Consider the following 25795-nt stretch of genomic DNA (forward strand, 5'->3'; position numbering starts at 1 on the left):
GTTGTTTTTGTCAATACTGTGGCGCAGACTCGTGCATGGGCGTTAAGAGGGACAGGCGCTCAAAAGAAAAGGCACAGGCACAGCTATTGGTTATAAAAGACTATTTGTAATCAAATCATTTTATTACAAAGTCATCAAATACAATATTTGCTATGTGTTTATATAAATGATGATTGATTATGATTATGAAATGATGAATGATTTAAAGAAACTTGACTGGATTATGTTGTTATACAGATCTATATAAACCTATACATCACCAATGTAAGTTAAGAATGTTTATTGGGCCAAGTACATTTTCATATACAAGAAATTTGTCTTGGTAAGAGTTGGTGCATTGTAGTAGACAGACAAGTTGCATTAAAAAAATAATTCAGTCTAAAACAAAAAGTACAATACTATGTACAGAATATACATGTGCTCTATGCACCAGGGATAAATTACACGTTATGAATGTCACATACAATCGTTCCATGTGTAAAGTAATTGAGCTCTTTATATAAAATAAGTAAAATGCAAATATAAAGCTGAGTGTCAAGTTGAAAACTATCTTGTGCGGATGAGTGAAGCCAAGTACACCCATACAGACAGGACGTTATTTGGATACGGGTGGACGTACACAGCCAAGGCAAACTCCACGTTAGACGTCTCCACATTATGAACTCCTGTGCTGTAGACGGCCTCAACGATGGGACGAATCTCCGAGAACGGGAGGTGAAGAGGGAATCCGGCAATCTTGGTAGGAAAAAAAAAAAAAAAGCGAGGTATTCCATGACTTATTGAATAATAAGCTCTTCACAGGAAACCGTTTTCCAATAGCAGATGTCCCTCAGATCATACTTACCCTGTATTCTCCCAGGAGGCTCTGAAGCTCCAGGCGGTGTTCATCCGCCACGTCCCGCCTGCCGCTCAGCTCCAGTTTGGGCAGGAAATTTCGCAGCGTGGTGATGCAATAGCGGTTCCAGCGGGTGGGGTGACGAGGACGCCACTCCATGATCTTTTCCCTCAGAATCTTTTCTATTCTGTGGGAAGATGTGGAGGCAAGTATTGGCACAATGTTATATTTTTTTTAATTGCTGAACAAAAAGCTTGAAGTAAGCAAAGGTAAAAACAGCCGACCTATCTTGAAGCTCTGCAGCAGCTGCTTTGTTGGAGTGGCGATACACCAGCTCCTCTGGCTAAAACACATACAAAAGGAGAGACATGGAAAGAGATTCAAACAGCAAGTCGCCAGAAGACGGAAGACTTGTCTAAAAACGTAGAGCGCCCACCTGCACGCTGGACAGCCCGGGGTGCGTGAAGGACCGAGAGAAGAAAGGCTTCCACAAATTAACCTTGGTGGTGTCAAAACTGATCCTCATTGGGGAGGCATAATCCTGAATGTTGAACCACACCTGAGGGACCACATTGTGATGAGGTCATAATATCTATCAGATAATCTACTGCTTAGTTACGCATTGTTAATGAATGTCAGTCGGGTTGTGTCCAGGCTTCTGACGACGGACAAACGACTCACGTTGTCGGCACTGACCAGGCAGCCAACCGTCTGGAGTGGACAGAAGGTGTCGTACTGGCCGTAGTACTGTCCCCTGCTCGGGTTCCAGATCAAGTAGCAGCTCTGCTCGTAGGTGAGGACGTAGGCTGTGGGTCCCTGAGTGAAGAGTAAAAACATCCAGCCGTTTGCTTTAAGAAAGAAACCAATGTGTGAAAGGACCCGAGAGCGCTTGTGTCCTGTGTTTCCTTCACTGTACACATTCACCAAACGCTCAGGAACAAAAATGTAGAAAAGTTCAAATTCAATTCCTTTTAAGATGGTGTTACCTTAGGAATGCCAATTGTGATCATCAAATACCCATTGATAATCACCCATTGAGCTGCTGCAACGCTTGAATCTCCCCCTCGGGGGTTGAATAAAGTACTATCTTATCTTATCGAAACCAACTAACCTCAAGCCTTGATATCAAGTTGATATGACCAACCTCTGGTATGGCGGTGCCAATGAGCAGCCACGCCTTCTTTCCCATGGACAGGAAGTAGTTGCACAGCAGCACGGCGTGTTCCTCCTCGTCCCCGGCCAGGAGGGTGAGGAATTGCTAAAAGAAAAACAAAACAAAAAAAACAAGAAGAGGCAGAAAATACTTTGAAGTCTGACATTTGACTGAAAAAGACCAGACGCAGTAGAAGCAGCTTGACTCACATCACACGTGCTCCACAGGTCACAAACACCGGAAAACGAAATGCTGTCCGGTAGAGACGGGACGAGCGAGACGAACCTGGCGACGAGATCCTGACGTAGAGAGAGGAGGGGGGGAAACGAAACAGAGTGAAGGTCGAGGCGACAGGGTGAAGCGGAACCGAATTGGGAGAGAGGAGCACCGGCTGACCGTGGTCTCCTGGGGACTGTCGGGGAAGGCGTCCAGCAGCTCCTGCGGGGGGTTGAGCGGCCGGATGAAGCGCGTGATGAAGACCGTCTTCCCGTTGATGTCGATGACGGTGGCGAGGCACGGGCGGTCCGGGTAGCGCTGAGCCACGTCCTTCTCGAAGCGCTCCGACGCCAGCAGTAGCCGCTCGTCCTCTTGGCTGTCGAACTGCGCCGGCGGGTCAAAACGAAGGTCATTGAGGAGGAGCAGAAAGTCAATGTGACGCGACGCACGAGGAATGGCGACGAGGTGGGGATCACGGGGGGGAAAAGCACGGGAGAGGACTAGAGCTAGAGCTGAGTTTAGATGGCATGGATGTATCAGTTACCTTCAGTCCCTTCATCTAGTCAATGAAGCAAGGCAGAAAGAAAATAAGATGTGACAAAAAAAAGAGAAACGTGGCAACATATTAATGCAGGTATTGAACCAGCCACTCTTATGAGCCTTTAAAAAAAAAAAAAAAAAAAAAAGGGTCATTTTCCTCTAATTGTCGTCAGGTTTTGAATTGACTCCCAGGCTGAAAGCTAAAGACAGTGGTGATCACCACAGGTGAACTCTCTATATTTGAGAAGGCCGGTTTGGAAGGTACTTACCTTCTCCCTCACCGTCTCCCCAGGCACCAGCTGAGGCTCCACGGTGATAAAGAGCGTGATGAAGGCTCCCTCGCTCAGGCTGCGTACGACGTCGTAGCCGCCGTCCCTTCCCAGGCTCCGCTCCATGCTGTATCCCAGCAGCACCGCCGGCGTGTCCACCTTGAACGTGCCGTCAATCTGCCCCATAAAAACCACAAGTGGGGAAAATCGGCAAACTTGGCCGGCAGCGGTGCGTCAGCACGTCTTAGCGGCTTTTCGCGTCGGCGTCTCACCCTGGCCTGAGAGTAGATGGTGCTGAAGGGAATCTTGACGGAGCCCAGCCAGTGCCGCTCCATCCGAGTGTGTATCGATCTCCCTCGATCAAAATCATCCTGGGAGAGATCGTCGAGAGCAGAAAATGATCAGTGTGACACAATAATATAGACCAAATAATAAAATGGAAATCCATAAGATGTCTGTGAAACCCTGCTAGATGCTGCCATGCCGGGTTTTACTCACCACACCCATCTCATAAACCACCTCATCAAATATGTTGATGAAGACCTCGTCTTTAACCGACTGCAGACTGGACGTGCTGTAGTCACCGTTTGGGGCACTGGTGAGGAATACTAGAGTTAGAAATGCTAACTTTTCAACATTTTTTAGAGTTTATTGGTTTCATGTGTGCCAACACAAATAATATATATTTATATACAGTAAGTTGAGTAGATAACGTACAATTGTAGAATGTTTTCGATGCATTCTGGAGTAATGGGGCTTTTGGGCAAACTTTTACTTTAATGGTCAGCAATTGGATAGAGGCAGGTAAACGGGGTTGGAATTTTGCCAAATACCATATGTCAAGTTGAGAAGCCTTTTTTCATATTTCAACAAGTGATTGTATTAATACATCAAATCGAATATAATACAGCTTCCAACCAGAAAGGCAGCTCCAGCTCCTCGTCCCAGCAGGGGTTCGGTCCATCTGCTGTTGTGGTTTGCAGAACCGTCCGCTGGAAGGACACCTCCACAAAGGGCCTCACTTGAACCTAGATCACACAGATAGAAGTAACTTACAGTGTAAACAATACTGCCAGACAGATATTTATGACATTAGAATGGAGTTACTCTGCACTGTACCTGACTGAGCAGCCAGTCGCTGTCCTGGGTGGCAACCTGCGACGGCTGGGCCGTGGCAAACGTGTCCGTGAAGGAGCGCTGTGACTTTGCCGCCACTGGTTTGCTGAGATGTTCGTCGTTCAGATGACAGAAACAGCATTTGCAATTCAAAACCATCTCGAACATTTTAGAATTTGAATAAGTTTGGTGGCAACACCAACAAACAAAACAAAAATAAACACAGCAATCATTTTCAAAGTCACCGCACTCCGACATCAATGTTCAGCAAATGTGAAACTGAACTCTTCATTTCGATACGATAACAACGAGGGGCGTCTGTCGTCTGTTACCGCAGCTGTCCTGCCTCTCAGCGGCCCCGTCGGGGGACAAGACACATTTACCTGACGTGGGGTCTGCGAACGGGGATGTCGTAGGCCCGGATGATGTTGAGGAGCAGTTTGATGTCTCCGTCGGACAGATTCTGAGCAGTCACCTTCTTCCTCTCCTTCCTCAGAGGCTTCAGGGGCCTTCGGGGTTCAGCGAGTTTGAAGAGATTAAGGCCGAGGATCCTGGCGGTCACAACAAACAGACCCACAAATTCACCCAGAGACACATGGGAAGCTTTAATAGGGATTAACTGGACTGATCACAGATATTTTTCATGGCAGTTAAACAGGGACGGTAGGGTTATTTTCTGAATAACCCCCCGGTTCCCGTTAAACGACCTAATAATATTTAATACGACACTAAACAAATGGAGAACTAATAACACTAAGGTGGAACTGGTTCCAAGCTACAATTTATTGAGACAAACGGGGGAGTTAGAAAGGAAAAGAAACACCAAGAACATACCCTGGACCTGCACCACTGATAAGAAAAAAGAACGCACAGCAGAGGCATATTAGAAAAGCAGAACACGAGAGACAATATCATTCCTAAGAATTGAAATATCACATGTACACGAGGTACACACTCTTTATACTGAAGCTGAATGTATTTCCGTAATCACTTCTACACGTGGAAGAAACATGCTCCTAAACTGATCCAGAGCGCAGCGGCTCCACAGTCAGGGAAATGCAGTGTTACATCACCCTGGTCGCACGACAGCTTTATTTGGCCGTATATCAGTATCCCCACAATTCAAAACTATTGAAATCATTATATATTTTTTTCAGAGCTTGAACATGGGAGTTCATGCACTCCCTGTAATTTCGTCACCTCGGTTTAACAAAGGGAGCGAAGCCCTGACAGCACACGAGGATAAAGTTACACGCTGATGAGAACGCTTGGATGACTACAGAGCGATTGGAAAATCGCAGGCATTTCCCTCAGATGTAACAAATCAGGGTGTGTAAAGCTCAAGCAGAACTGTCAGCTGGTGATTAGGATGGGAGTTTGTATTTACCCGATGCTTGGAACCTCTTCCTCTGTTACCAAGTCGGACAGGAGGTAGTGGTGCTTGGCAATGAGGAATCTGTTGATGACCGACTCTCTGATCTGGAAGGGAAAAAAGGACGAGGTTGGTTGCTAAGACACAATGAAAATAAACAACACGCGGCCGCTCCACTCACCTTCTGAAGGTATTTAGCCACGAAAGCTCTGTGCGAATCAAGATGTTCTTTGGTATCAATTATTTCTCCTTCCCTCATCCTTTTCTCATATTCCTGAAAAAGGTCCAAACAATAATCCCGTGAGAGACTTGTTTATTTTACACAACACTAAGCGCCGGAGTGAATTTCACAAGGCTTACATGGAAAACCTTGTCGGTGACCTCCCTCTCGAGAGCGGGGGCACACTTGTAGTTGCGAAACTCTGCAACTTCCTGGTTCCGCAGCCTCAGGAGACGGAACCTTCTCGACCTATCCAGCTCCTCGTCCGTCGCAAAGTTGAACTCTTCCTGCAGCTGCTCCAGACGGAAATATTCTGGAGCTGTGACCACTCCGCTGCTGGCCACCTGGAGGGAGAGGCCAGACCAAAGGTGAAGTCGTCATATTTCTCTTGAAATGGTACAACTACCACAATACTGTGCACATTAATAAGGAACTTACTTTGAGCAGCTGCATGATGGCGGCGTTCTTTGGGTCGTTGGGATCCAGCCGCGATTCCGTAGCCCACTCTCCAATTTTCTTCATGTCGTTGAGCCCGGATGCCCCGATACATGTGACGGCATCGTGCTGTTTCGTGCCACTTCACACGCAACGAGAGAAAGAGAGAGATAACGCTCGCATACACACCTCTCTCCTTGTGTCTGCCACATGTATTGTTACTTGACGGTGATCCAACCTGTGCATGCCGGCGACGTGTTGAATCATCGGCGGAGCGAGGGGAACGTTGTCCTCTCCGATTCCCCATGACACGCAGCATGACAGCTTCCCGGACGTCAACAGGGTCTGTTTGTCGCTGCCGTCGGCCATGAAAGAGAAGGGAACATCTGAGGGTAGAGAGAGGAGAGAAATAAAATAACGAAGGGAGATAGTGTATTTTGCATGTGGTCTAAATGGTTCCGGGGGTTATTCTGGTCTGATGCCACTTCAGTTACCGCTCCCGACGCCCTCATGGTCAAACATGGTTCTGTGGTTGCTGCTGAACTCCAGCTCCTCGGAGGGAGCGCTGCTGGTCAGGACGGAGGACTCCGGCACCGGCACAAACACTTCAGCGAGAAGCGAGCAGGACGAGCCGATCTGCTCAAACACCTTCACACACAGTCAAATGAAGTCAAATAAATACGCAGTTACATACATGTGGTTTGGTGGGAACGGAGGCCAATCCTTAAATGTCCTCCACTGTATATGAATGTGTTTAACTTCCTCCATGAGTCACTTCTGTACCTGCAGTTTGATGCACTCAGGACGGTTGACAATCTTCAGGTTGAAGATCTGCCCAAAGTGGACTCTGAAGTCAGAGTTCAGAGAGCGGCTGTCCGTTCGGGAGACCTCCTTGTCGTTGTACAAGACCTTGACGAAGAGACAATGCTTCACCACGTCCTCTCTTCGGGCCAATTCAGCTCTACAACCGGGAGAAAGACACATAAACCTCCAGGCAAGCTCCTAAAATGCTCACACAAGTCTTTCCATCCGACGTCATCCTTAATAGCTACCTGGGGCACAGCTGATTGGCTGTGATGTTTCCTGAGGCAGACAGCTCGGGGAGCAGGACGGGCTCTCCGGGTTTCCTGCGGATCCTCAGGGCTTTCTCTCGGACCCCCTCCTCGATCGCCCCAAAATCCGGATGCTTGGGAGCCTCGGGCTTCGGAGGCCCTTCTTCTTCCAGATCCCCTTCACTCTCTTCCTGACCTTCGTCATCATCATCATCATCATCATCCTCGTCTTCACCCTGAGCATGGCTTTTCTTCTTCTTTTTCTTCTTCGTCTTCTTCTTTTTTGCTTTCTGAAAGCGTTGGTGGAGGAGTGTCAACATCTTTCTAATTCAACACATTTTTTATAATGGTTGTCTTTATTTACATAAATTACTATAATCCTATCACATTTTAGTACTACAAATTTCACCGTATTATATAATGGGTTGTTACGTAATGGGCAGTTATTACATCATGTATTGTTGCAGGAATGTATGTACAGGATTAACTTGTTTTGGTGAAATTGGTTTAAATAAAGCTGATAATTTGTCAGAAAATCGAGCCATCAAGTTCTGTCCATCACGTGGCAGTAGAAGCCTGGTTCAAACTGCTGTAGCAGGCAAGGCTGGATTAGTATCCCCAGGGTTCCCTGAAGCTTATAGCCCCCCTCCCCCATTATGCATGGAGAGGAAAAAAAGGGGGGCCACCCACCCCACACCACCACTACAACTTCATTTTGATTGGATAATTATCAAGACCAAGAGAATGGGCCCTTTTGCGCTCAAGGGCCCCTGGGCACCTGCCGGGATATATGGTAGATCTGCGCTTGGTAGGAGGCCAAAGCAGTTGTCATTTCATTATTTATTATTTAAAATATTAACATGGAGAATGTTAACCGTGCACTTAAATGTATAATATCAAATATCGGCGCTTAAGCTTTCTATATAATCACCAATTTCTAATATTTGTATCGTAGCGTAGGAAGGCATTTATTGTACAGCCATTTTGAGCTTGAATCCACACAATGTCTCAATCCAACGTTAGGCGGAGGTTTTATGTACCTGCTTCCTCCTCCAGGCCTTCCACTCCTCCAGCTGCTTCCTGTACTCTGTCAGTCTTTTCTCGTACTCTTTATCTGCCTCTTCCTGAAGCTCCGTCACTTCCGCTCTGATCTCAGCATCGTAGTCCTCCTCATCCAAGGCTCGGTCGACCTCCTCTCTGGAGCAAGGGTGGAGAGCATAAGACTATGCGACAGCCTACCTGGACAAAATATTATTTCAATGTTTTGATATTTGTATATTAGGCTTTAATTAACGACAGCGGGGGGGATTCAAACACACATTTTACATTTAATGTGTAAAGCTTTCTTGGGTGGGGTCCGGGGGGGTTCAGCGGTTGGTCCCACATACAAGTGCCTTACACCATCAGAAGGTGACCCGAAGGAATCATTCGAAATGCAGCTTGACACTGTATGTTAGTCTTTTTTATCAATTCAAAGGTAAAAAACATCATATTTGGAATTGCGCCTGATAAAATTAATATTTTGAATGTAAAGGCGCTTTGTATATTAAAGTCATGCCTAATGATTACATTCCAATGCTCAATCATGTGTGATTAGTTGCTGCACCAAGTTGTGGGTATATACTATTAATTACACAGCTTTGGTACACTTTCTGCTCATTCTTGAAAAACACTTTGAAAAAAGGAAATGCTGTGATGAAGTTATTGATACTTTCTGATATTTTGAAAATTGGGAGAGTTGTGCGATTTTGACGATTGGATGACAAGCACTATTTTCTGAAAATGGCCACTTATCTTCAATGTACCTGGACATCCCTCACATTTTCTGAATGGTCTAGGTGTCTAGATTCTGGATCTAGAGTTTCATGAGGCTGTGATTATCCTCAATGTCACAATATGTAATTTTATACAGTAAGGTCAAGTTTAAAAAACAGCTGTCATCACATTGAGATGGTTACTATGAGGCCTATTTCAACATGAATGCAATCGGGTTCTTTGGATTCACAAGAGTCTCAGCTTTGTAGCCATACCCATTCTCTACAATTCCATGACATTTTAGGTGCTACTATGTGCAAAAATAGGGAAAATAAATAAAGGTGACAATAACATATTTCATTGCATGCAGAAACAGTATGTTTAGGACCCTAAAGCTAACATACCCTATGTAGCTGACATGTCAGGCATGGCTGTAAAGGTAAGACTATTGCAGTTCTAATGAGCCCAATTTCATTCAGATAAGGTGTGCATACGGCTCTTCATCGGTTGAGGTCGAATCGAAAGTTTTAAAAGTATAAAAAGTGTCTCTGAGGATCTCGACGACACGGCAGAGTCGTGGCACTTAAAATGTGGTTTCAGAAAAGAGAGAGAAAAAATGGTTTTGTGGCAACACGTCAAGGAAAGTAAAGTTTCCAAGTAAACAGGAAGTCAGTGTGAGAGAACCCAGGACAATGGTGTCTGCTGGTTTTTGTTCCCCTCGAGGGGGCGGAACCGGAAGTGACCTCCTTCGACAGCTATTGGTCGAGAGGATTGGCGAGAGGTGGCCCATTGGTCTGTTGTGGAGGGAAGGGCGTTCCCTTTTGACATAGGTAATTTCAAACTTTTCTACCCCTAACTGGATTACTATAATCCTTCCCTTCAATCATTTAATGCAGGTATTAAAATCATGTTTGTCAAATAAATCTTGAACTAAGTGAAAAAAAGTCAATATAGTGTTTCCAAGCGCCCCATCCTGTGTAACGGCTGCAGAGCCGTTTCCACACATCTTGGAAAGGTGCATGGAGCCAGGGAATAACCGAACGGTAGACTGTTGTACTGGAATTTCCTGTGCTTCCGGATGATGAAGACTTGGAAATATGCGCCTGTCAGGTGCCGCGCTGCTTTTTAACCAAAGGTTTAATGGCCATCTTAAGTTGATTTTAGTGTTTTATATCAAAACAGTGTACATACAGAGCTTTTCCCGCATTATTACAATCAAGTCCCCCAAAGAGTCATTGGCATCTCCACTGCTTCCTCAGGGGTTCCTGGTGCGGATTGGACCAGGTGCAAGCAGGGGAGTTAGCTGCGTTGCTGGGAGCGCCGTCCGCAGTGGCAACGGAGGAGGAAGCGGAGCAGGAAGAGCAGGACGGCGAGATCAGCCGCTGTTGTTGCCGCAGGGTGTCTCTGCATCTGTTGTCGGTCCTGGCGGTCGCGCCAGTGACCAGGACAGCATTGAGGGTGCACTTCACACTGCGACCGGGCCACATCCACAGCCTCTTCTAACGTCCTCTGCATGTGCTCCACCAGTGGTTGGAGTTGGGGCCCGAACAAGCCACCTGGCTCAATGGGGCCGTCCAGGAGCTCCTTCTTCATGGAGTGGAGGAGGAGAGATGCAGCCAGACATTTGGGTGAGTCATCTGCTGCCATGCTGCAATACAGGCGTTGGAAACTGCAACGGAGACGCACAGATCAAGGCAGGGGTGGAGTCTCCTGTCGTGATGCCGTGTGATGCCGTGGAAAATGACAAGCAAGAGCAAAAAAATCTTGTGTGAAAACTTTAAAGTAGTTTGGAAAATAAAACTCAATGTTACCCTTTCCATAAAAAGTTGATCGAATCGAGGTTCACGATATAGCGCCCAGCACTAAGCCCGAACACCTCCCGCCTGGTCAAGGAGGCCTTTATCTGAGGACCCTGAAGCGCAACATACTCCTTCAAAACTGCTGATCAACTTCTACCGCTGCACTATTCAGAGCACACTGACGTACTGTTGTACAGTCTGGAAAACTGAGAGCCATCCACTCGAGTAGTCTCCACAAATGGGCCTCTCTCATCAGGTGAGTATATACTGTATGTACCCACCAGCCTATCAGCTGTGGCCTGCCCCTATAAAGGGGCCCCGCACCCTCTGATCTCCTCCACAAGAATCTTCCGTGAAGCTAGGGAGACAGCAGGGCAGGAAAATCTAGAGGGCTTTGCCTATGTTCATAGAACTTGAGTAAGAGCAAGCTAACTATCATTTCACATAGTCTCTGTGTGGCAGTTCTGCCAGCCACAGGCCATCCAAGTGGTGTTTTCAGGGCCCTCCGGCACAGAAACACAGAAGACGATGGCTTGAAACACCAGTTTATTGTAGAGAGAAATGGCTAGGTGGAATTAGCCAGGAGCAGATCGAACATGTTATGACAGGGCTCCTATCCTGAGTGTGAGGATGGGGGTGTTAACCTATTGCTCGTTAGCCCAACCACCGAGCAATAGGTATGCAACCAGCCTGACCCAATCACCTAGATCCAGGTCAGGCATGTCTGCTCAAACCATCCCATCCCCACACCACATTTTGCCTTCTAGCTTCGTTCTTATTGGCATTATAGGAGGCCAGTTGAGTCTATGCCCTCCTGTCAAAAACAAGACAAGAGCTCTGTTTGTACAACCAGTCAACCGCACCAGTGTTTGAAAGATCTCCACTTCCCAGCATACAGAGCGTTGGCAGAAGCTGCCCTGGCTCTCTGTATCGTATTAATCACTGCAGGTGACAACCCCCTTGCTGTAGCCTCTACCTCTCAGGTACGAGGCCACCAGTGGCTGACAGAGAATCGGGCATTGTTTTATCATTCCATGTGCTTGAGTGATGGCACCCAGGAACCCAGTATTGGCCATGGTTCGTCAGACAATAACTGGACCAGCAGCGAACAGCAGCACGTAACGCCGTCTCATTGGTGCATTCACAAAGAAGTGGATTGCGGGTGCTAATAGCACCATGAATTGTGCATCTATGCGCCTGCTATCTGCGCTATCTTAGCATCCCATTCACAAAAGATATTGCGCTAATGATATGCCAGTGACAAACACGCCCATAAACCTTTTCTGCTGAGTGCAATTTGCCCTCAGATAGAGATAGATTGCGCAGCTTCCTGTCAGTCTGCCATGCGGCATGAGAGCTTAGGAGCAGGGGACATTTGGCCTCCAGACATGGGATCCCCTTAGTCTGGGGGTTGACTCTTCCCTCTACGGCTGTGAAGGGAAGGTAGGTGGAGACCGGCGCCTAAAACACTGCAGGTGCAGTCCCAGTGCCGTCATTGTTGAGGTTGATGGCGGGGAACTGCTGGCAGAGGATATCCCTTCTGGCTGGCAACATGATTTTATAAACCCTCACCACCTGGATGCGACCACCTGGGATGGATGCCCCGGGGAATCTTCACTTAGCAGAAGGACCGTGGATACGCTAACCTATGGTGCCAAGGAGTCAATTGATGCTCTGGGTAAAACCACCTCCTCGTACTCATCCATGGGGCAACCCATTCAGATTACAGTGGATGAGCTGATGGGGGATCCGCCCTGTGTAGGAGAGACAGAGTGACGGGTTCCTCTTTCTCTGTTCCTCTTTCCCCAATCCAAACAGAATGATAGAGTCCTCCAGAGGGATGCCGTCATTAAAGAAAAAGTGAATGAGACAGTGATCTCGCTCACTCTTTGGCAGGGCTGCGCATGCTGCGCAAGTTGTCAAGTCTTCAGCTCCCTGTTTGGCATGGAAGGAGCCCAGGCATTCAAAGCAGTGGATGCGTTGGTCCGCTGGCGTCCCTCGCAGCAGCAGTTGTAGTGGGATGCTAGTGTTGTCCATATTCAGGGTACTGGTACTTCAGGGTTCGAAATCTTCAGTGAATGGCTGATTGGTACATTCAACTTTTCAGTAAGACGCACATGCGCACGGGGGGAGGCCAATAAGGACAAAGCTAGATGGCAGAGCCTATGTGAAATAGAACAAACAATTACCCTGTCCTCAAGTGCAACATATAACTGCTGCTAATGAAAGTGCAATAACTGTCAATGTTTATGGAATCTTATCTGACTGACAATTATATTTATATCTATATATAGGACTATTTTATGGTATTCTATCTTACTATGACTATTATATTTATATATTTGATACATGTATTGTTTATGCTGCTAAGTGGAGTGGATTGCTGCCAAACTAAGTTTTGTTGTGTGTTAATATGCAATGAAATATAGCATATATCTTTTCATCCATCTAACTTATGCCGAGTTCAGACTACATCATTCTGGCCTGATTTTCCACTCGCCTACAGGTTTTTGGAGATCGCTGAGAAAATCCCCAGATCAGAGGAAAATCATGCTCATGCCCGCTACCATAAGCGACAAGGGTGTGGTGTGAACTGCTCACAACGCGATCCGACTGCTCGGCAGGCGCTCATCGATGCCGCGCAGACACCAGGGAGCTGAAAGCAGGTTTAATATCTGGCCATGTCAGGGTCGACTCAGGAGTGACGCAATAAGCTACAGCTAATGAGATCAGACACGGAGTTGGGGGTGGGGGGGGTCGAGAAGGAGAGAGGGCAGTGCATGGAGCAGCAGCCAGAAACACACAACGTACCTATTTTATTTATTCTATTTTGTTTATCTTCACAATTCGAAAACAAACGAACAGAGTTCACAATGAAAAAGAACATGAAGATTTGCTTGGGTACAGAGACATTTTGTAGTACTCTTGCTCACTCAAGGAAATTTTTGTAGACCAATACATCTTTTTCATCTTCTGCTCTATAGAGGTTAGAACCGAGTGTCAGCAACAAATAAGCTGGAAGGACCTAACATTTTACAAAGGAACACCGGATGCTTGCTGTTAGGGAAGATACTGTAAGACCGGCCCTTCCAACATAAGAAAGGTCAGGCTAATAACTCCACCCCTTTGTGTTAAATTCAAATTAATTTTACCTAAATCATTCACCATGGAGTTACCTTCTGAGGTAGAGCTTGTATGGGGTGTTGGTGAACGTCTGCAGCTCCCTCAGGGTTTTGATCTCCTTCCAAACCTTCACAATGTTCTTTATCAGGGTCCTGTCTTTCTCTTGCTCCCTGTCCCGCAGCTGCCGAGTGTTTCTAGGAAATGATAAATGATTATTTAGCAGGGATGTTACTTGTCACGGCACTGGAAGAAAGACCTTATATCTAGGATGGAAGAAAATGAAGCTGCCTAAAAATAACTCACCGAATTTCTAAACTGTATTCAGACATTCTTTGTTGCATGGCCGGGGCGAGGTCCTGCATGTTTCCGATCAAACCACGGATGTTCCTTTGGGCATTCCTGAGCCCGTTGAGCTATAGCAGACAGGGGGAAAGAAAGAAAATTACACGAGCTATGGAAAATAAAAGACAAAAAGAATAACAAGGGACCGGATCTTGTGAAGTCACCTTGTCTGTGAGATGTCCTGTGAGGTTGTTGATCTTCCTGGTGAGGTATTGGTCGTACAGCTGGGCCAAACGGGCGGCCAAGACATGCTCACGGCTGAAGAGGGGATGATGGGAAAAGATGAGCCCTGAGACGTCAACATCGAGCTGGTAATCTCCTTCAGGGTCCCCCGTGCCAGCTGCATACAGATTTGCGTATTTGGATTTCACCGCCTGTGGTATGAAGCAACAGTAACATAATCCATAATGCATACATTTTCTGGGCAGAACTCAAGTTTGATTTGGCCTGAAATGAAAACAAATGGAATTCTGGGGAGCATGCTGTGATCTCGCGAGAAGACAGAAGTGAGTACAGATCCAACAGGATCTGGGCAGCGCCCAGCTGAACAAACTAAAACACAGTCAATCTGCTCCAACTCAGACAAATAAGCGAATTGCAAAAAATAAAAATAAAAAAACACTACGTAAATCCAAAGTGGAGGACTTTGAGGACCTTGAAACAGATCACCTTTCACCGAGGACACCGCGTGAGGAACCGTCCCAGCTCCATCATTGCTAAGTTTGAACATCAAGCACAGCTGGTTAAAAAGCAAAGGACGGGAACTGAAAGGGACCACACTGGGTATGAACGAAAAATTCCCCCAGGTGATCAACAACCAACAGAAGGTGCTGTACTGAAGGAGAACTGGCAGAAGGGTAAACGGGTATCTCTAGTTGTTCATAAACTATATATATAGACGGTCTGTTATCCCTTAATTCCCCCACTATACCATGTTTATTCTGATAATTCTGATATGCGAGATGTAGAAATAAGCATCCTTTCTATGTCAGGATTGTAAATATTGCTCACTCTCATCATCTCACCTTCCTAAACCCTCCCTACCTACTTCTCTTATCACTCTCACTCTATCCAGTCTCTCACTATATGTATGTCTGACTCTGCAATGTTCTTTGTTTATCTTTGTCTATTTGTCATTTGTTTGTGTAGATATGTATCCCTACAAACTTGAACGTAAAGGAGAAAAACTCAGACCTATCTAAAGGAAAACATGGGGACGGTGGTGCAGCTATTGCCTTGGATGCAAAGTCCTGCTGCATAGGAAAATTACAAATCCACATCTATTACCCTGTAACTAACCTCAATTACACCCATTAAGTTTGTTGATTGGGATGTGGGAGGCTTGAGCTCACCAGCTTAATATAGCCAAATCCTAAGTCACCTCACCAGGACGAACCCCAGCTTCTGTCTACTGCAAGAAACTCAGATCACTGCATACCAGCACCTCAAACTCAAAGCTAAATGGGTTAACCAGGTGTTTTCTGCATCATATAACTAAAACAAAAGAGGTGTTTCTACATTGATCAATAAAATAATCCCATATTAGAGAAAAAACACAATATCAGAAACAGAAGGGGGATAGATAATGATAATTTCTTTCATAATATATTTTCAAAACTCTGACTCAATTATTATACTGGGAGGAGACTTCAACACAGTACTTGATCCAAGTTTAGACTGTTCACAAACCAGAGATAATTACAAATCCTGGTGTTTGTCTGACACTATAAAACAATATATAAGTGATCTTGACCATTGTTGGCAATCAAGTAATCCACATAATAGAGAATACACATATTACTCACAACCTCACAAAAGCTTCTCTAGAATGGATTTTTTTTAAACTAAAGTAACTCGGTAATGTTCAAAATTACTTATCCTGAGATCCAACCTATTGTAATCTCACCGATTAGGTTCAACCTCATAAATGAAATGAAGTCGAACCCTCCTGGCAGGTGGCAGTTCAACACCTAACTTCTGACAGATAAAGAATTTAACCATTTCATTTCCAGAGAATGAACCTCCTTCACTGAACAGAAAGACTCTCCTGAAATATCACCATCATTACTCTGGGAAACTGCAAAGGCAGTTCTGAGAAGTAGTATTATTACATTCTCCACTCACAGGAAAAAGAAAGAACAAGAATGCCAGAATAAACTAGAACAACAATTAAAAGACTTGCACTCCCAACAAGCCCACTCACCCACTTAGCAAATCTGAAATGAGATCCAGACAATTACATCTAAACTTGATATTCTTATCCATCAAAAGACACAATTCCTCATGCAATGAACAAGAGTGAATTATTTTGAATTCAATGACAAACCAGGTAAATTTCTTGCCAATCTAAATTTGAAACGCAATAGAGAAAAAACATTTATTACAGCCATTAAAATCCACAGGGTAGGATAACACACACCGCAAGACATCAATATAATATTCAGAGACTTTTATAATATGCTATATCACTCAGGTAATGAATCAAATATATCAAACATCAACTCATTCCTTGATGATATCATCCTCCCTAAACTATCCACAGAGCGCATTAGATCAACCACTTGCTGGAGAAGAATTGAGGAAAGCACTCTTCTCTATGCCCAACAATAAATCAGCTGGATCAGATGGCTACCCTGTGGAATTCTATAAACACTTCTGGCCACTTATATCCCCACTAGTCATCAGAATGGTTATAGAGATTAAGTCAACCTCCACCATGCCTCCGCACATGAATACTGCTCTCGTTTCGGTTTTGTTCAAACCCAATAAGGACCCAACCCTCACCTCCAGTTATAGACCCATAAGCCTAATTAATTGGGATTTAAAGATTATTAGTAACCCAGTATTATTAGTCACCCAGAAAAAACAGGCTTTGTCAAAGGCAGACACTCATCCAGCAATATGCATCATTTATTCAGTCTGATCAGCATATCTCAAAGGAACAACTTAAATACTGTTATTGCTTCTTTAGATGCCGAAAAAGCATTTGACCGGGTTAACTGGACATATCTCTTTTCCATCCTCAACAAATTTGGCTTTGGAGAGTAACTTATTCAGTTGATCAGAATTCTGTACAACTCACAATCTGCTTCTGTCATCACCAATGGTTACTTTACAGCGTTTCACTCTTCAACGTGGCACAAGACAAGGATGTCTGCTCTCCCCTTTACTATTTACCATCTTTATTGAACCCCTTGTGGCGGCCATCCGTCAAAACAGTAATATCATTGTGTGGCTGACCAAGGGGCATGGTTATGCCACGGCTGCAGACGGCAGCATGCCTTCCTTCTCCACAACTACACAGCTGCCCCAAGTTGGCCAAATCAGAAGCCACGCAACGCTTTGTCTGATGTGGGGCAGGGAGCTTTCTGAAGGTCTGTGTCTTTCAGAGGGGATCTGCAACGGGCTCCACAGCCGACCAGGAGCCAGACTGGAACACCATTCCTCCTGTGTCCGAGCTCATAATTGTCTATCATTTATCCTTTTGGCCAGCAAGCCTTGTTGTTCAGTTTGTATAATAAAACTCTCACCATGCCGGCAACCCACGGCAAGAAAGACTCCGTCCCTAAACCCATACCAGTGGGCAGAGACTCCCACTCATTGGCATACAAACTCTGTGCACAAAATCAGTTTGTATGCAGACAATATTTAGTTATATTTACGGAACTCAATATCATCCCTACCAGAAGTGTTCAATCTTATATCTAAATTTTCAGCCGTCTCAGACCATTCAATAAACTGGACAAAAAGCACGGTCTTACCACTCAGTGGGGAAGACTGGAATGCTGTAACCCAGCCTCTAACTTTACTCCATTGCTCAAATACATTGAAGAAGACCTCAATCGATGGAACAACCTACCCATCTCACTAATTGGTAGAAAAGCAGCAGTGAAAATGAATATACTACCAAAAATAAACAATATATTATCAATGACCCCAGTCCCACAACAGTGAATCGGTTTAATACTCTAGTAATCTAGTAGTCTACTTAATAATCAATAGATTCTATTGGAAACACAAGAAACTGAGAATTTAACTAGCAACACTACAGAAAAACAAAGACTGTGTTGGCCTAGCAGCCCCAAACTTCAGATACTACAATTTAGTGAACCATCTACGAATTATAATGAAATGGTTACAACCAGACCAACAATTAAGACAGACATTGAACAGAATGTCAATATCTGATCTCCCATTCCTTACTGAATCTATAAAGAAACATAATTGTTTTAAAAACCGATTAATCAAAACGACTCTGTCAGCCTGGTGGAGATTCAACAAACTCAGTGATTGGTTTGGACTCCAAACAATTCAAACAAATTCACTCCAATCTGGCACAACCCGGATTTTCTGGTTAAAAACAGACCAATACACCGCATTCCAAATTATTATGCAAATTGGATTTAAGTGTCCTAAACATTTAATTTTTTGTTTTTCGATTAAACTCATGGGTGGTATTGTGTCTCAGGGCTCTTTGGATCAATGAAATCAATCTCAGACACCTGTAAGAATTAGTTTGCCAGCTGAGCCCAATTAAAGGAAAACTACTTAAGAAGGACGTTCCACATTATTAAGCAGGCCACAGGTTTCAAGCAATATGGGAAAGAAAAATGATCTCTCTGCTGCCGAAAAGCGTCAAATAGTGCAATGCCTTGGACAAGGTATGAGAACATTATATATTTCATGAAAACGTAAGCGTGATCATCGTACTGTGAAGAGATTTGTGGCTGATTGAGGGCCAGACGGGTTTGTGCAGATAAAGCCATAATGAGGAAGGTTTCTGCCAGACAGTTTCATCGGATTAGGAGAGCAGCTGCTAAAATGCCATTACAAAGCAGCAAACAGGTATTTGAAGGTGCTGGTGCCTCTGGAGTCCCGCGAACCTCAAGGTGTAGGGTCCTCCAGAGGCTTGCAGCTGTGAATAAAACCTACTATTGGGCCACCCCTAACCAATGCTCACAAGCAGAAACGGTTGCAGTGGGCCCAGAAATACATAGAGACAAATTTTCAAACATTTGCGACGTCAACAAGAAGGTGGCGGAGTCATGTTTTGGGCCAGAATCATGAGGAGAGAGCTGATAGGCTCCTTTAGGGTCCCTGAAGGTATGAAAATGACCTCGGCAAAGTATATAGAGTTTCTGACTGACCATTTTCTCCATGGTACAAAAAGAAGAACCGTGCCTTCCGTAGCAAAATCATCTTCATGCATGACAATGCACCATCTCATGCTGCAAAGAATACCTCTGTGTCATTGGCTGCTATGGGCATAAAAGGAGAGAAACTCATGGTGTGGCCCCCATCCTCCCCTGACCTCAACCCTATTGAGAACCTTTTGAGCGTCCTCAAGCAAAAGATCTATGAGGGTGGGACGCAGTTTGCATCAAAACAGCAGCTCTGGGAGGCTATTCTGACATCCTGCAAAGAAATTCAAGCCCTAGGAGGCCGCTTACTGTCGTGGATGGGGGTTGGGTTGTGAGAGGCGGCTGTCGCCCATTGCTCTCGCTGTGTGGCTTCTCTGCAGGGTCTCCTCACATGCTCCGGGACTGGGTTATGCTCCTCAGGGCCGGGCATGGGTGTTGCTCCGCAGGCTTCTGGCTTCTGCAGGGGTTAGGGGGTTCTTCTGTGGCTGCAGGGCAGCGTGCTCAGGTCTTTCCTGTGGCCACGGGGTGTGTGTACGGCCACAGGCCTCAGGGGTGGCTTCTGGGGGGCCTTTACTGCTGCTTGGAGGTGCTACGATATAATACCAACCTTATACACCAAAACCAATTGGGACAAGTCCCGTACACTCACCGGTGGACACTTCACACGCGCACACACACAGACATACTCACGCACGCATACGTGAAAGGAAGAGGCTACATGCAAATTGTTGTTCCATCTTTCCTGGACTTAATTAAATCTGTTTTGTCGATACATGTGTCCGACATTTCTATGTTTATGTTTTTCCATGTACGTGTTGTTGTTTGGTTCTTTGTTTATTTGTCTCACCCAGGTGATTCTCCCCCTCTTGGAGTAGTGATTAGTTGTTTAAAGACCAAAACATGGTAAGATCGTTCTCCAAAGAGAGGGATTGGTGGCGGTTCTGTGTAACAAAAAGCTGTGCTCTTGTCATCCTACAAGTCGTCCACAGGACAGAGTTATTGCAGCAGTACTTGATGATTAAAGAACGAATAAAGAGTTGCATTGCAGATTGAGAAGTTGAACTCCACTTGCAGACTAACTCTGTCCTAGATGCAATGGCATACAAATACTCTGTGTTGTATGCCCAGCATGCTGACAGCAGAGGTTAAACAAAACCAAAAAAGTAAATAAATGGAGTTCCTGTTTTTCTCAAATGCTTAGAATGTGAATCTAAGTATGTGTGCCTAAGCAGGCCAGCGTGACTCTGTAAATAAGATTAATCACACTATTAGGAACTGCTGTTATCTCATGCATGGCAGCAATGAGATTAATAAGAGCAATTTGAGCTAGAATGCAGTCAACATCCCCACAGCTGTGCCTTCTTTTCACAGTTTAAAATGATGCCATGGAAACTTATGTCATGGCAATAAAGATTATTTGGGCAATGCGGCACACACTCTCCAATCTGTGATACACTTCAGCAGCGCCCTCTTTTAAACTTGGCTTTAATCTTAAAGTTTAGTATTTTTTGTATATATTATTATTATTATTATTATTATTGCCAGGGGTCCATAGCAGGGGGCCTAAACTATCCGAATCACTAACTTCGGCATAACAAAGGAACACGGTTTATGTTTTGTTTGAACCGTGCTGTCACAAAGACCTCATGGTTTACGTTTATTCCAAAATCTTTCTTCAAACGGAGCAGATATTAGAGAAAAAAACACACAAATTTAACCTGTAATATTCAGTTGGTCTCGGTAAACTGACACATCACACGTCTCGTTCTTAAATGAACGCGATAAGATTTACAGTAAGAAGCTTTATGACATCATCATATTATTTACGATAAATGTACAGATTCCAATTGAGAATGTCCAGTTGGACTGTATCCAGTGTGCGGTCTAGTCTCTGTCACTTTGTAGTCTTTAGACGTTACCAAACTATCAATTTATTTGTATATTTATATAGCTTCTTACCTGATAAATGTCAGTGGATCTGTTAGATTTATATTAAAAATCTGTAGTCCACATTACTTTGCTGGATTAATGAAAAAAATACTAAAAAATAGGAAACTAGAAGCAACAGAACTAACTGCTGAATTTTAGCTACAGTTGTAAAGAGCACTAAAACACTAAAACCAACACTTTGAATGGATGTGATTTCTCGTCAGATGTGTTAATTGGAGCATGAAATGCAGAGCATGCAAGTCTCACCTTCCGGTATAGAGTCTGCAGAGCTAAGTCCAGGTCCTCCTCCATGAGGAAGAGAGGAGGCCTCGTGGAGGATTCCTTGATGGGATCAGGCAGGGCCATGATCCTGCCATCATCTCCAAACCATTTCTTCCCCTTAAACAAACATACATATCGACAAACAAATAAGCTCCTCCTCCAGTTGGGGGAACACGTCACAGTGCTCGGAAGGTGTATGGACGTTACCTCCTCCTGTCTCAAGATGCGGTTCTCGAGAATGTTCGCGTTAGTCAGGGAAACGGGGGGTCTCTCGCCTACGTACAGCCCCTCCTCCTCCATGTAACGTGGCTGCATGTTCTCGGGCAACTTCCTGGAGGTTGGCACTGTACCAAAACATGGTGACTATATTATCTTAATACTGTACTGCTGTAGACTAACCCTAAAGAACACAACAACACAACTGGTTACCACTTAACGTTTGTGAATGCTGTTACATTGTTGGTTGATATGCAGTGCAGTTGTTCTGGCCATGATAAACAACACAATACCTGTTAGAAAGCTCGGTCTAAAGAGAAGCTTGGTGTCACGCTCAATACGTTTTTGGTATCCCACATACTCTGTCCTCCTCACTTCCAGGAAGTCCTGAGACGAGCGTTCAATAAAGAATAGACCCTCCTCTTCGTCTTGCACAAGTGGAGCTTCTTCACTCTAAGAAATACACCAAACAAAAAAAAAACATGTTTTAATTTACTTTGTTGTGATACATGACAGTTCGCTGGCACAGGAATTGTGTGGAGTGTCACACACTTACTGGAGGCTAAATCAAACAGCAAAACGACCAAGGTTAAGTATATTAATCAAGAATACGGTGCCTTAAAATGGACATTTGTCCAAAAGTTCACAGTCTGATACATCTCCCTGCATGCAATTCATAATTAAATATTTTTAATTGCTGTAATTTGGGTGGATCCACAATTACAAGTTATAGAATATTTAAGACTGTGAGCATGTACGATGAGGCGAGGACGATATCATCACCTGACTTTATTTCGCAGATTTCTACGTCCTAAAAGATTAAAGAGTCTCTTACTTGCTCTTTGGTCTCTCCCCCGCTATCACCTTCTTTGTCTTCCTCAGATTCATCCTGCTCCTCTTCCTCCCCCTCCCCTTCCGCTGTGCCCTCGCCAGACTTTTTTTTCTTCCTTTCTGCATTGGCTCCATCTTGAGGGTCGGGGTCAAAGTTAAACGTGAAGAAATTGTAGGCCTCTTCGGTAGTCGGCACACCTTTCTCCCCCTATATTTGCAATTATTAAAAAAAAAAAAAACATGTTTAATGTGTCTGCCTGCATTAGGGGGAGCTCTCATTCTCATCCTTGTCTTTAGTCTTACACGTGTTGTTGTCTCTCGAAATCTGACCCTGGTGCTGAGTGCCAGAGGGACATCATGTCTTCCTGCACGCTCCTGATCAACCTGTTTATACAATCGCACTGCATTAGATGAGCCTCAATACTAAAAAGCCCTCTACAGTCACCGTGTACTCACCTCTCTGTCAAACCTTGTGATCATTTCTCTGTCTCTGAGGCTCTGCAGGCGGCTGGCTGACTCAATGGAGGCTTCCTGCTGCAGGAGACTCTCAGCTTTAGTCTGAAACAAAACCCATCCATTGTAAATATAGTCTTCAGCTTGTTCCAAAGAGAAAAAAAAACAGGATTTGTGACAAAAACTAGTAGATGTAAAACACCTGCAGCTTTTAATAGAATCTCAAACTGATTATTCTTTATATGTTATTTCAATAACTTATCCTGTATATATGATCGCATTGAATGTTTGTTTATTTATTTATTTATTTATTTATTTATTTATTTATTATTTATATATCCGACTAAAGGTGTTTTCCTTTTTTTCCGGCTACTTTTATTATATATTTTTAGTCATATCTTTTTTTTTACTATTTCTTACTTTTGTTCAATTTCATTATTATATTAATTATTATAATTAAAATAGAATATTCTATTGATTTATTCTCTGTTTTTTTTTATGCTAATGTCGCCAATAATCACCATAACAAATTCCTAGTACATATAAATGTGCCTGGCAAAATAGTCATCGCGATTCTGATTCTGAACACAAAGGAAATGTTCGGGGAGAAAAGCACGGTTGTACAGAGACAGACTCAGCTCTGGCTTCTTACCCGGGCCGCTTTCAGCATCCCTTCCATGCGCTGCCTCATGAAGGTTTCTGCACGGCTGGCGGTCTGCCGGTCCGAGGTGCTCTGACTTGGGGACAGCGGGGGTCTCTCTGAATAACTAGAGCTGGTGGACATGGGCTCCTGAGGGGGAAGACCTAGACGGCAAAGCATCGTCAATAAGCAGCTTTTACATTTCTATTCAATGTTTCCCCTGCGATCACAAGGCGTGCTGCAGCGTCACATCAACAACACCAGTACCGTAGCTAGATAGCGTGTGCAAGAAAAACGGTTGTATACAAATTAGAGCTTAGACTTTGGCAAGGAAATTACATGATAATTGGAATAGAGTTATCTGCCGGGTAGAGTTGTAATAACTGGGCAGGTCACACTAGAGCGTTGAGCTTCGATTGGGTTCGATTCCCGCCTGGGGCGCTGTTGGCACAGTGCTCCGACGGGTTATCTCCCAAAATAGGAGCCTTTCTGTGTGGAGTTTGCATGTTCTCCCCGTGCTCACATGGGGTTTCCCCCGCCTAACGTCAGTGAGGACCCCCACCAAAAACATGCACACATCATCGTCTGACCAGTGATGGACACTCATCACCAGGTCCCCGGGCGCGTCCACGATTGTTGCCCACTGCTCCTGGCTGTGCCCCCGGAGGAAGGACAAGCCAGGATGGGTTAAACGCAGAGGCCTCATTTCACCTGCCACCATCCAAAGCATGTGCGTGTGTGTGTGTGTGTGTGCGTGCATGTGTTGTAGTGTGGTGTGCTGTGTGACGATTAAAGATTGTTCTCTTCTTCTTCTTCTACAGGCTGTAGTAAAAGCAGTCAAAGGTAATAAAATTCTTCCTAGCCCTGGTAGTAATAAAAATGTACGTTGCTCACAAATAGTAGGAACGACATGTGTGTGGGCCCACCTCTCTGAGAACCGGGCGGGGGTCTCAAGATCACCACTGGCTCCATGTGTTTCTCTTCTGATACCTCATCCACCACTTGGCTCTTACGGGACTCCAGGGCAGAGTACTCCTCAAACAGCTAAGATATATAGGAGAAAGAAAACACACCAAATAACTTCATTAATTCTGTTATATGCCAGAATGGGAAAGAAAAGTGTTTGGGCTTCAGGGAACCTTTTTCCTCCGCCTCGCTCTGTCAGCATTTAGCCGGCGTTTCAGCGTCTCTCCAGCATCTTCGTCAGCAGCTGTCAGCTCCTGGCAGGGAAAAAGAAAAAAATGCTTTTAACACAGTGCTGAGCAACGAATTGCTGCAAACAGGGTACACCCACACGGTTATTAAATATAGGTACAATAAAGGGGAAGAATGTCAAGAAGAGGGTACAAGAGAAAGCTTTCAGTATGGAGGCAGTCGTAGTGTCTCCAAAACAAGAAGCAGCAGACCGTCTGGACATCACTTTTGGCAGTGTAAATTGAGACAAGGGCAGGCTTTGATACAGAGAAATCATGTCTCCCATAACATCATTCTAATCTACTGCGGCTAACAAATTAGGTTGCAATGAAGAGACGCCACAGGAAAGCAAGCACAAACCTGCATCGTATTTTGTCCGTTCTTATCACGCACCTCAGGATTTGGCACCAGAGCCTACAGGATACATTACAATGTTTACGTTAGCTGCCTTGTCAGCAGCTCTATATATTGACACACGTGACTTGTGCCCTTAGCTTTGTGCATTCATAAAGTGAAAAAGTCTTAAGTCTTGTTGAGACTTGTCGAGGTGGATGTCTCACTGGGTATGAGCAAACCTGCTATTTAGGCCGACAATACACCAATCGGAGCAGTAAACCTTTCTGCTTTAATGCAGTTTGATATACGCAATATATCATCTTCGCTGTGACACTGATCAACATTACCTGAGTGTCCCCTTCATTTTTTATTTTCCCCAATGTTTCTTGGAAGGCACGTTGTTTTCGACGTAGTTTTCCTCCCAAAGCACTGGACAGACAGACAGACAGACAGATAGATAGATAGATAGATAGATAGACAGATAGATAGATAGATAGATACTTTATTCATCCCCGGAGGAAAATTGCAAGCAGTGTTACAGCAGCT

The 25795-nt window shown here is 44.7% G+C and overlaps 1 protein-coding gene across 1 annotated transcript; it reads right to left on the reverse strand.

Moving 5' to 3' along the window:
- Positions 1 to 86: 86 nt before the first annotated feature.
- Positions 87 to 25603, reverse strand: cc2d2a (coiled-coil and C2 domain containing 2A). The gene is made up of 37 exons (XM_080000146.1): positions 25597 to 25603; positions 25274 to 25327; positions 24859 to 24939; positions 24646 to 24763; positions 23732 to 23883; positions 23083 to 23184; positions 22930 to 23010; positions 22631 to 22834; positions 22089 to 22248; positions 21787 to 21923; positions 21565 to 21696; positions 14392 to 14601; positions 14189 to 14298; positions 13939 to 14079; positions 8249 to 8405; positions 7209 to 7498; positions 6940 to 7117; positions 6651 to 6804; positions 6395 to 6542; positions 6160 to 6298; positions 5862 to 6065; positions 5683 to 5775; positions 5517 to 5608; positions 4513 to 4680; positions 4133 to 4235; positions 3932 to 4041; positions 3512 to 3608; positions 3286 to 3384; positions 3014 to 3190; positions 2385 to 2588; positions 2198 to 2287; positions 1980 to 2093; positions 1517 to 1651; positions 1272 to 1394; positions 1120 to 1178; positions 845 to 1022; positions 87 to 735 (listed from the first exon to the last, which is right to left on the reverse strand). The coding sequence occupies exons 2-37, from the start codon at positions 25277 to 25279 to the stop codon at positions 547 to 549; spliced, it is 4935 nt and encodes a 1644-aa protein (XP_079856272.1). The 5' UTR covers positions 25280 to 25327; positions 25597 to 25603; the 3' UTR covers positions 87 to 546.
- Between the last annotated feature and the right edge of the window lie 192 nt (positions 25604 to 25795).

Source organism: Zeus faber (genome assembly GCF_960531495.2).
Source record: "Zeus faber genome assembly, chromosome: 1".
In the NCBI taxonomy this organism is placed as follows: Eukaryota; Metazoa; Chordata; class Actinopteri; order Zeiformes; family Zeidae; genus Zeus; species Zeus faber.